The sequence below is a fragment of the Natator depressus genome, chromosome 2 (genome assembly GCF_965152275.1).
Source record: "Natator depressus isolate rNatDep1 chromosome 2, rNatDep2.hap1, whole genome shotgun sequence".
Classification (NCBI taxonomy): domain Eukaryota; kingdom Metazoa; phylum Chordata; order Testudines; family Cheloniidae; genus Natator; species Natator depressus.
Window position 1 is genome coordinate 173,977,789 of NC_134235.1, and position 12,858 is coordinate 173,990,646.

Consider the following 12,858-nt stretch of genomic DNA (forward strand, 5'->3'; position numbering starts at 1 on the left):
CACCATTTTTCGTGTCTCAAAGAACGTGGCATTCCCAGTGGCTATTATTTTGGCCAGGAGCAGCAGAACTTCCAGCTTTGGTTGCATATACGGTTTTTAAAAATAAAAATACAGTTAGTTTGTGTCCCCACCCTACATTTCTCACTAAAGTAGTGTTTGACTTTTCATCCAAATCAGCCTATATAGTTACTAACCTTTTTTTCCCCGAAACCTCACTCTCATAAAGAGGAGTAAAAATGCCATACTTTGAACGTCCAGAAGGCATTAGCCTTTTAACAGGTCAGGATTAAGCAGTTTCAAGTGTCTCCACAATCATTTGTCTCCTTTGCTGACAGGATGAAGGGACAACCGATCGCTGTGTGGAGGCTCGCCTATATCCATCTGTGTTATCTGGCTAAGGTTCTACCGCCTCAAAGAGTTTTAGCACACTCTACGAGAGCACAAGCAGCCTTGACTGCTTTCTTAGGTCACATACTCCTTAGTGACATTTGCAGGGCTGTGACTTGTTTCTTTGTTCATACCTTCACCACTCATTATGTTCTGTCCCAGGCCTCAAGGGATGATGCTAGATTTAGGAGAGTGGTTCTTGTTTATGTAGACTCTGATACCTTCCTCCATGTGGAACTTCTTGTGCGTCACCTGATGTGGAATGGACATGTGCAAGCACTCAAAGAAGAAAAAAGTTACATAACTGTTCGATAACGGTTGTGCTTCGAGATTTGCATGACCCCTCCATGACCCACTCTCCTTCCCCTCTATTCTGGAGTCTCAAAAAATACAGGTTTTGGGTGTGAAGGAATTGGAGGGCGGGGTCAAGGTGGCTCCATCTCTTTATACCCTCAGCTAGGAACACAAATGTGCACAGGGTGCGTGCACCGCCTGATGGATACTGCTATGAGAAAAAGATCTCTGGCTTTGGGTCCTCTGGCATACACACAACTGAAGTAGAATGGACATGTGCAACATATCTTGAAGAACAACAGTTATTGAACAAATATGTAATTATTTTTTGTTTTTTCCTTGAATGTTTTGCTTGCATTGGTCTATCCCACTATCCACTATTTTAGTAGCGTTTCAGAGTAGCAGCCGTGTTAGTCTGTATTCGCAAAAAGAAAAGGAGTACTTGTGGCACCTTAGAGACTAACCAATTTATTTGAGCATAAGCTTTCGTGAGCTACAGCTCACTTCATTGGATGCATACTGTGGAAAGTGTAGAAGATCTTATTATATACACACAAAGCATGAAAAAATACCTCCTCCCACCCCACTCTCCTGCTGGTAATAGCTTATCTAAAGTGATCACTCTCCTTACAATGCGTATGATAATCAAGGTGGGCCATTTCCAGCACAAATCCAGGGTTTAACAAGAACGTCTGGGGGGGAGGGTAGGAAAAAACAAGGGGAAATAGGCTACCTTGCATAATGACTAAGCCACTCCCAGTCTCTATTCAAGCCTAAGTTAATTGTATCCAATTTGCAAATGAATTCCAATTCAGCAGTTTCTCGCTGGAGTCTGGATTTGAAGTTTTTTTGTTGTAAAATAGCGACTTTCATGTCTGTAATCGCGTGACCAGAGAGAAACCTACTGACCGCTATTCCTACCTACATGCCTGCAGCTTTCACCCTGACCACACCACACGACCCATCGTCTACAGCCAAGCTCTGCAATACAACCGCGTTTGCTCCAACCCCTCAGACAGAGACAGACACCTACAAGATCTCTATCAAGCATTCTTACAACTACAGTACCCACCTGCGGAAGTGAAGAAACAGATTGATAGAGCCAGAAGAGTTCCCAGAAGTCACCTACTACAGGACAGGCCTAACAAAGAAAATAACAGAACGCCACTAGCCGTCACCTTCAGCCCCCAACTAAAACCCCTCCAACGCATTATTAAGGATCTACAACCTATCCTGAAGGATGACCCAACACTCTCACAAATCTTGGGAGACAGGCCAGTCCTTGCCTACAGACAGCCCCCCAACCTGAAGCAAATACTCACCAGCAACCACATACCACACAACAGGAACCCAGGAACCTATCCTTGCAACAAAGCCCGTTGCCAACTGTGTCCACATATCTATTCAGGGGACACCATCACAGAGCCTAATAACATCAGCCACGCTATCAGAGGCTCGTTCACCTGCACATCCACCAATGTGATATATGCCATCATGTGCCAGCAATGCCCCTCTGCCATGTACATTGGTCAAACTGGACAGTCTCTACGTAAAAGAGTAAATGGACACAAATCAGATGTCAAGAATTATAACATTCATAAACCAGTCGGAGAACACTTCAGTCTCTCTGGTCACGCGATTACAGACATGAAAGTCGCTATTTTACAACAAAAAAACTTCAAATCCAGACTCCAGCGAGAAACTGCTGAATTGGAATTCATTTGCAAATTGGATACAATTAACTTAGGCTTGAATAGAGACTGGGAGTGGCTTAGTCATTATGCAAGGTAGCCTATTTCCCCTTGTTTTTTCCTACCCTCCCCCCCAGACGTTCTTGTTAAACCCTGGATTTGTGCTGGAAATGGTCCACCTTGATTATCATACACATTGTAAGGAGAGTGATCACTTTAGATAAGCTGTTACCAGCAGGAGAGTGGGGTGGGAGGAGGTATTTTTTCATGCTTTGTGTGTATATAATAAGATCTTCTACACTTTCCACAGTATGCATCCGATGAAGTGAGCTGTAGCTCACGAAAGCTTATGCTCAAATAAATTGGTTAGTCTCTAAGGTGCCACAAGTACTCCTTTTCTTTTAGTAGCGTTTGCGGCCCCTAATCTAGAAAGCACTTAAACATGCGTTTTATTGCATCCCCTTTTGTTAATTTTAATATACCTGCTTCAGTGTTGCCCTTAATACCCTGAATCAGGGCTATGTTTATTAATTACCTCCTCCTCAATGCTATTTGCTTTGAGACAAATCAGTCCTTCATAAAGGATATGGCATATATCATCTCATAATGTCCAAGGAGGTGGTATCATCCATTATGTGAATATTGTGGGCAAAGTATATGAAAAAACATCTAAGGGCTTGGCTACACTTGCAAGTTAGAGCACATTAAATCAGCCATGGGCGCCCTAACTCGGAGGTGTTCACACTGGCAAGGCACTTAGAGCGCCTGGACTCTGCAGCTGGAGCACTCCTGGATATCCACCTCCATGAGACGCATAGAGCTTGCTGTGCCCGGGCTGGAGCACCGGGGTGTCAGTGTGGATGACATGTTGCATTACTGCACTGTGATTGGCCTCCGGAAACGTCCCATAATCCCTTGAAGTCAAGTGGCCTCTCTGGTCATTGTTTTGAACTGGGCTGCAGGCATGCGGATATTCCCTTTCAAAGCTCCGTTTCTGGCAGCTGGGACACAAAGCAAACCATTACTGTGGAATGCTCCTGCTGCAGAGGCAGGCGTTTGTGTGTGTGTGTGAGAGAGAGAGAGAAAGAGGGGGGCAGGGGGTGGGAGCTGATTTCGGGGTTTCCCCCTTCCCCCCCGCTGCTGTCTGAACTTACAAGACAGCATGCTGACACACTCTGCCCCCCAAAACACAGTCTCTCCCCCCACATACACACAACACACTCCCTGTCACACTCCACCCATCCATTTGAAAAGCATGCTGCAGCCACTTGCACACTGGGATAGCTACCACAATGCACTGCTCTCTGTGGCGTTGCAAGAGCTGCTAATGTGGCCACGCCACTGTGCTTGCAGCGAACAGTGTGAACACATGGTAGCGCTTTCCCTGCTGCTGTCTCTGAGGGCTGGTTTAACTCCTGGCGCGCTACATCTGCAAGTGTAGCCATAGCCTAAGTAGTGTGCTGGGTGTAAGGGTATATAATTATAAAATCTTGATCCCAGCCTTGAGTGGCTCTTCGGAATCTGTGTGGTTCTGTGGATGAATATATTTTAAAAACACCATTGTACTCAATAAACAACAATGGCTCCTTTAGGAGCCATTAAAGTGATTAGACATTGAAAAATTTTATTTATGTTGTACAAGCTCTGCAAAGCTACTAAACTTAATATGTTCTGTAGACACTTCAGAGGTTTTTAAAAGAGAAAGCATTGTGCTGTGGTCAAATTAAAATGCAAAGCCAATCTTTTACTTACACAAATTATATCCTACACTGTTAAACCTATTTATCTGAATAAGAAATGCAAAATTATTGAAAATGTGGATAAAATAATTGCCCCATATTGTCGGCCAGGAACAGCTTTTTAGAAATAAATGTTTTTTCTTCTCCTGAAAAGTGTAGGTGTATTATGGAAGTGCAGTGATACGAACTCAACTAGAGGCAATAGGTATGGTACTAAATACATTGTCCTTTCTTAACTGTGCAATTAAGTACAGTACCATTTTGAATGGAGCACTTGGCAGATGATGGTAACCCTGAAATAATAATAATAATAATATATTGTAAATAACAGGGCATCCCTGGCCAGAGCAGGCCGTAGAGCTTCAAGGCATGGGGAAAAGACAAATACTGTGCTATTGGAGGCAGTAAACTTCTGCCTGAAAAAAAGGTCTAATCTTTAAAAATAACAGGGTGAAAGCTAGCTAATGAGGGTGGTAAAGCTGAAATAAAGGTATTCTTCACTTAACCCTTAGAATGCTGGCATTTACTAACCTATTGGTTAGGTGTACAACACAAGTATCCCCTGTATTTGGAGCGTTAGAGGCAAAATGAACTGGGAAGGAAGATTAAAGATATGTAAGTTCCGAAATCAAGTTATTGGATATTATCTCTTGTTCAAAGATAATTTAAATTGCTCTGCTCTTCTGAAATCTTTCTCTTGGTAAAGCCATTGATGACACTTTACACTTCGTGCTTTGACCAATATCAAAAAGTGATTAGTGAAGGCACTTTTCAGGATATTGCTAGGATATTGGTTAGTTACTGATGCCTTCCACTGTTACACGGGATCAATTTAGGTATGTTTGTTAATTAAGATTTTGTGGGCCTATCTTACTAGATGGTGTGGACACTTAGCACATTCCAGCTGATGCTCAAGCCTGTTGAAATCAGTAAGAAATAAGGGTGTTCATCACCTCATGGGATCAGGCACTTGATTCTAGGGCTTACATTTTTCAGAGTGACTAGAGATTTTGAGTGCCACAATTTTTGGGTGCCCAACAGGAAACACCTTTTAAAGGAATGTAATTTTTAGGCTAAGGGTGCTGAGTTCTTTCTGGAAATGAACATTTTTCTTAGGATGTCTTAAGTTGAGCGCTCAAAATTGCTAGTCAGTTTTTAAAAAATTAGGCATAGATTTCTGTTGTTAGAGAGGCTGGAGGTACAAGGAATAATTTTCAAACATGGATGTCCCCAATACATTTTCTAAGCATATATGTATGATATAGTATTTTTTAAAGAGCATCTAATTTAGATGCCCAAGTTTGAACACTAGACCCTTTATCTTGCATGTCGTAACAATAGCGAAAAGTCTTTGGTATTTTGGCAAACTCTTAGTTTAAACCCCTAACCTAATTTTTTCAGTACTAGAATTCCAGGGCAGCATTCATAGTCTCCACTGCTTGACACATCACAAACAAGTTATTCTAAATTCTGTTTCACTTCCAATTTATGGCAGTCTCTAATACAGAAATAGAGTAGAGATCTTGAACAATTCACAGATGGGAAGAGAAATAGCATTCTACTCATAAAGCTGCAGCTGCTGCTACCAGCATAGCAGTGAAATTTGTATGTTAAAGTCAGGTCTGCCACAGAATGTCTCAGATTTTTTTTATTTTTAATTGTCTGATTTTTTTTTTTAGTGTCAGCAGATACACTTTAACTTTGCTTTTTGAGTGAGCAGATGACCTTTACCTCTGAACCCTACAATATGTACTTCATAATCGCTGGCTGGACTACTTTGACAAATTATTAAATTGTCAGGATGCTGTTTGCAGCAGAGTCCATTTTTAGAAACCAGATAGTCAGCTGTTTGGCATTGCGTTGTGTAGAAGAAGAGTGCCAGACAAGAAAGGCAGATTGCTTTGTAAGCTGTAAAATGTCAGTCAGTAAATACTGAGAGGTCCAGTTTAAGTGAAGTAAGAGCAAGTACTATGGCAATCTGTGTCCAGGCATTGGGTAATTTACCTTAAACAGGGTACAGGCTGAAGCATTCGCCAAGCCAAAGTAATTTCTAGCTATGACTTGCTCACAAGGATGTAGGATGTTTTGAATATACTTGATATATGTAGTGATATTCAATAGATGAGTGCTCTAATTGTAGTGATGTCTTCTTCATTTAGTAAACAGATAGTCTAATACATATGTCACCTGATGGGCTTTTTCCCCCAATCAACACCATATGCATCTTGTTCAGTCAGAGAGAGAGAATTAGAATTCACTTGTGTAGTATATGGAAGTAAATCATATTTATAATCCATATATTTATGTGTAGAAACATACAGTGTGTATATATAAAAATATTTAACAGCTGTACCTGAGATTCTAAACATAAAGTATCAAAATACATGAAGTGTAGAAAGGTATACATACGTTTAACAAGATAATTAACTTCTTAGAATGGGAAGTTTGGATTTTCAGGTTAAATCATGCTGTTGGCAGTTTGTGTGCTGGTGATAAGTAGAATCCATCAGTTAAAGCAGTTAAGATTTAATCCAGTAGAAATAGTCTCCCTGAATCCTTCTGGGTTTGAAGCTATGGAATTTATTCACAGTTATGTTGTTGTTAGTTATAGTTTATTTGGGAGAAACGGCCCTCTATTTATTGGCCACAGCCTCTGCTGCCTTCTTTGAATCCACCCACCTCATTACCATTTGTAACAGGAGTATTTATTTGTGCTATACATATATATAACATTGACTAATTCTGCATTCCTGGCTAAATACAAATCTTAATGTACAGTATTAGGTTGGGTTAGTAATGTGTATCTGTACCTTGGGTTTGTCACTTAACCTCTCTGATTTGATATGGGAAAAAAAAAATGGGCGCGTTGCTTCCCCACATCCACTGCAGTAGTGTCCAATATCATGTGCAAATGTTAAAACTCTTCAGTATCTTCAAGAAGAAATAACTACATAAGTTGAACATGTTATTTTTATGTGATCTAGATACAGGTAATATTCCACATTTTGCATGTAGAAATTAGCTGTAAAGAACAATTTGTTCCCTTTGAAACTTTTGGTTTTTGTGGGGAAAGTGTATTTTTCATTTCATTGTTGTAAAAATAGTATTTGGTAGCTGGAAAAAATCAGTTTAGATTTCATCCCATTGACACTGCTATTGCTGTAGTCTTTGGTATCTTTATTCAGATGATTGAGGATTCCTATTCATAGTTTAAAGACTGGGATTACATGTAATTAGGATTAGTGCTAATTAGGCTCCATTAGGTCAAAACACTAGTCTATTCTCTTTAGTGGCTGCACTCCACAGAAGAGTTCTGAGCTCTCTCCAAGAAGGATGATATATTAATAGTGCAAGATCCACAGAGTGGTGGTCAATAATCCAGTTGAATTACATTGACTCAGTTTTAACATCAACAAGTCCTCTGCTCAATCCTGTTGAACAAGCTACCAACGAATACGTTTCAGCAGGCTTCTCCTACTGTTGTCACAGTTAGAAGTGCAGGGGTTGACTATAGGCATGTGTGTGCTTATTCAACATTTAGAAAATTCCTGAGGAGTCTTTCATTAAAACACCATAAAACAAATAAAGTGGTGAGAAACCAAGAAGACTCCAAAGTGGCAAAGCTTTGCCCACCCCTTCTCTCTAATAGTGAGGAAAGTGGGGTCAAGGCCTGTATCTAGTGTGATGATGTCAGAGAAGGTTTAGGTTGGTTTGTTTTATTGCAGCCATATTATAATGTGATACATTATACAAGCAGGAGATATTGGGATATGCATCTTAAACACTGCTATACTGTAACAAAGAACTAGAGAGATCTATCAGTACAAAACAGAGAGAAGAATGAAGGATATTGTAGAGAATGCAAGGAAGTGATTTTGCTGCTGTTGCTGAAAAATAAATACTGAGAGTGCCAGCTGCCAGAAAGTGGATTTATGGAAAGTAAAGCCCTAAAATACCTTCCCCAACCAGAAAGAGAGAGGGCAGGGGAAACCCTGTCTTGGAAACTTTTTTTTTCTCTCTACGTACATTGCTCCCATTGAGTTTAAATTGTTTTTGGTTTTGTGAAGATGACAATTCAATATTATAGCTGTGTGGAAAATGAACTAAATAAATTAACCAACTGTTTTTAAGAGAAATATGCTCAATGGATTACAAACTTCTAAAATGCTTTGTAGAACATTCATGTTCAGTGAGTCTCAAGGTGGCTGTATTGTGAGGAAAAGAGAAATAGATTTTATTAAATGTCAGTAAAATAGGGTGTATAGTTTTATTGCAGTTAAATTAGTATAACATTTTTGAGAGAAGAATGTTGTCTTATTGAAGCCACTAGATTAGGAGTTCTTTCTGTTGGCACCAGTATTAGTTACTGTTGTACTTTTGGAAATGGAAGGCTGACCTTGTGATTAGGACACTGGTTTGAGATTTAGGAGACTGGGTTCAACTCCCTCCTCGCTACAGACTCCCTATGTGACATGGAACAAGTCACTTAATCTCTGGCCCCAGTTCAGGGAAACACCATACTTATGTGCTGTCCGGTATGGGGATGTTTTCCTGAGTGGGGTCTCTGTTTCTTCATCTGCAAAATGGGGATAGCAATTCTTCTTTTCTCCCGGCCTTTGTCTGTGTCGACTCTGATCCTGCAAACACTTGTTTTGCATTTCATGGGGAAACTATTTATGTGCGTAAAGGTAGGCACATGTGTAAGTGTTTGGGGCTTACACCTATAAATTATTCAGGGCAGGGGTTGTCTGTTGTGGTGGGGTGAGATTTCAAAACAGCAATATGGCGCAATATGTAGATGTTCCTTCCCCCGACTCCCCGCACAAAAATATTCTTCACTATAGGCAGGTGGGTTTAAATAGGTATTAAGAATCCATAAAGGACATTGTCTACCATAATATAATAATTCTAAATTGGTGTGTATTGTGGGTCTAAATAATGTAACGTTGCCTATCCTATATAATGCTTTAGGAAACAGTTGACATTCAAATAGAATTTAGTTGAACTTCAAAGCTATCTTTAATACTTTTTCTACTAAATTTATATTATTGAGGAAAGTTTAGCACCATTTGAATGAACTAGTGTAAGCAAAAATTTTCACATTTATTTTGGAAATCTTAAATTTCTCGAGTATTAATTTAAGGCCTAATTTTCAGAGGTGCTGGGCATCCACAGTTCGCTTGGAGTTGAGGGGTTCTCAGAACCACTGGAAATCATTTGTTATAATGGCTATCAGTTCTTTGCTGCTGTTTTAATTTAATTCCTTGTTACAAACCTCATCTTTTTTTCCAGTGCTTTTGGCCAACAATAGGTAACATATAGGACCAAACAGTGGGGTGTATGCTCTCTTAAACCCTGATTTGGGCATATTTTTGTAAATATATTTAGTTTGTTCTTATTCAGCAGCTTGTATATGTAAATATCATACATTCTGAAAGTGCCAGGAATTTATCCTGAACGAATAAACACTTGAAAACTTGTACCAAAAGTACACGCGTTTCCTGTTAATTGTTCATTATTCTCTAATCTTAAAAGTTTGTCAACTCACTGTGGGAGCCTTAACAAAACCACATATAATAGAGAGGAGGTTTAAAAGTGTTTTTCCAAGGGAACTCGGTGAATACTTATGAATAACAAATATATTTTCAATGATCACAATCTGTTCACAAAGAGAAAGGGGTTAAATTTGCAATCAATATTGTTCACTATAAATGTAGCCACTTTTAATACTGGTGTGAATAATAAAGTTAACACTTCTGTCTAGTTAAGTAAATATCACCCACTTGAAGTACTTTAACTTAAAAGAATTAAAACAAACACTTGAAGAATAACTTTATTTTTTTTCCATCAAGCCTTTCTTTAATATTATGTAAATTAGCAAAAATCATTTCCAATTCTATGTAGCCACCAATAGGAACAATTTCTAAGTTCCCTGTATTAAAGTTCTCTTGTCATTATTTTTCAGTTCAGCTTAATTTTATATTAAAGCAAACAAGCCAAATGATTCATGCCACTTAAAGTTCTTTTGTTTGTGACTTGTTCGTAGATTATATGAACAAAGAAACAATTATCCATAGACATTGACAGGTGTTACTGAAATCATCTCATTTTGATGGGGGAGAAATTGCAAAGCGTGTGTTAAGTTAGAAAGTGTTCTCTCTGCAGTGCATTTGACATGTAAAACTTGCTGATAAAACTTCCATTTTCTGCCTCCAATTAAACTTTTTCTGGGAATATCTGTCTTTTGGTGCCATCTTGTGGTCATACAAAAGACATGCAATCTGTGTAGCTGTCACCTGAAGCCTTATTTATAAGTGTGTTTTTTTAAACAATCATCTCTGATCATCCAAATCATTTATGCATTTAGAGAAGAAAATGTTCCATCTGTAGGCAAGTTTGTCTGTAATAGTTTCTTGCATTTGAATTGTTTCCTTGGTATCTTAATATCTTGGTATCAATACATGCATAAGTGGTTTCAGGGAATAACTTTACACATGAGTAGGCTGGTTATATGCACATGAGCTACTCATTGAAGTAGTTGAGTTACTCATGTGGATAAGTGTTGGCAGGATTGGGGCCTTCAACTGTAAGCTTTCCGGGGCAGGGGCTTTGGCTTTTTCATGTGTTGCTAATAAGCTGACCACACCCCAGAAATGTTAATACCATATTAAATAAAAATGTGTTTGGGAGTACAGTGGAATAGATTAACACTTGGATTGTCCTGGAAACAATCTTCATTTAGTTGACCATTATTTCTCTTTTGCTGTGAAGTACTTACCAGTTTCAGAAATTTATTTAAAATTACTGTATATGGTTTTTAAATATAATAGAAACCTTTCTTATAGGCAGAAGGCAGGGTTCCTGTCCCAAAGAGTTTGCAATCTAATCTGCATGGGTGGCCTCTTATGCCTATGTAGAGCCCCCATTGAAATAAAGGTGGTTCTGCATGGCTGTAAGGGATCCGATCGTGGGATGGAGCCTACATATCATGGCTTGACTGGTGCTAGTTATACCGTACATGCAGAAAGCTATGTCTAATCTCCTATTACGTGAAAGGAGCAGTGGTCCCATGGTTAAATTGATGGACTGGAGTCAGAAGATCTGGATTCTATTCTCAGTTTTCTCGCTTACCTGCAGCCACGTGAGCAAATCACTTCACATCCCTCTGTGCCTTGGTTTCCCCACCTTTATAATGTGTGTAATTATGCCCTCCTTTTCAAAGCCATTTCATAAGTGCCATATAAGAGCTTATTATTATTGTTAATGTAGATTTAATTCTGAAATAATAAATGTATTGCTTTGACATTGGAAACTATTTAAAATATTTGACCTTATTGCTTCTCTTTTTGTTTGGTTGGATGACACTTTTTTCTTTTTCAATTCAAACACAAAGATTAGAAATACTAATCAAAAAAAGTTTTATTTTATATATAGCAATACTTCACAAACTATGCTTTTGTTACACTCCTCCACAGTTGCTATTATATGAGAAGACTTGGATGAACAGATGGAAGCCTTCTGTTTTACACGAAGGAGAAGGAAACATAAGAAATGTAAAATGGAGAGGACACTTAATTGCTTGGGCCAATAATATGGTAAGTATTTACTATTGTATCTGCCATCTCTGGTAAATATACATGGAAAGTTACCTGGTATTGTTGCATCAAATTTGGCCGATACTTGAAGCATTTTAAAGTGTCAGTTTGTCAGAATGCTCCTTTTATAAAATACTCTACTATATTAAAACATTTGTCTCCATTATTCAGAATATTAATGCAATCAAACATTGAGAAGAATGTATTTTTGAGGTGTGTTTTTCTCTCTCTGTCCTCAGTACACTCACTGTTGCTGTATTCTTCTGAAGGACTGTAGACACTTACACCTGTGCAAACCCCTATTAGAGATGCACCCTGCCCCTGTGGAAAGCAGCGTTAACACCAGTGCTGCTTGCACTGGGCAGCCGCCATACTGAATCACATTATTGGAGCCCTGATGAATGGTGTCTACATTGAGGTTTGCACCTGTGTAGGGTGACCAGACAGCAAATGTGATAAATTGTGACAGGGGGTGGGGAGCAATAGGAGCCTATAAAAGAAAAAGACCTATAAAATCGGGACATCTGGTCACCCTACACCCGTGTAACAACATCAGTGTAGTTCCATGGGTGCAATCTTTTTTTTAAAAAAAAAATCCTTATTTGGATAGGCCCTTGGGAATCCCCCTTGGAAAATACTTAGCAGAAAATCGACTCTTTTTACTAAAAGTATAATTCATAGATTAAGACCTAAAGGAACCACTGTAGTCATCTAGTCTGACCATCTGGATAACACAGACTATGGAATTTCACCCATATTTGCAGATCAAACTACAAGGTCAGGGCCTAAATTGAGTAAAAACACCAAAGCCCAATAGTGATGAGTAAAAAACACCAAAGCCCAGTGTGGGTAGCATTTTCAAAAGCAACTAAGTCTCATTTTCAAATGTGACTTAGGCACTTAGGAACCCGTCACTTATGAAAATGGGACTTTAGCCCTTTTGAATGTTACCCTTTTTCTATTAGTTATTTTTTGAAGCTGAAGTATTCAAGGAATTTTTTTCAGTAGTTGCTCTGTTCTATTTTTAGAATTAATTTATATATAATCAACAGGCATTGCCTGCCAAATCTGCTGCATGGATCTACTGGTGACATGCTTCTTCTGGACAACTCTGCCATTGGAGAATGCAGCTTCAATGGCTGTTTCATCTTC

The 12,858-nt window shown here is 38.9% G+C and overlaps 1 protein-coding gene across 8 annotated transcripts in view; it reads left to right on the forward strand.

Annotated features, from left to right (window-relative positions):
• The window catches only part of VPS41 (VPS41 subunit of HOPS complex), a 175,240-nt gene that overhangs the window by 73,243 nt on the left and 89,139 nt on the right, over positions 1 to 12,858 (forward strand). For 7 of the 8 annotated variants that reach the window (XM_074945318.1, XM_074945320.1, XM_074945316.1 and 4 more), the window contains one exon: positions 11,587 to 11,706. In XM_074945318.1, coding sequence (XP_074801419.1) covers positions 11,587 to 11,706 — 120 coding nt within the window. Of the gene's footprint in view, positions 1 to 11,584; positions 11,707 to 12,858 lie in introns of all 8 variants that reach the window. The other variant, XM_074945323.1, reaches the window with a different exon arrangement.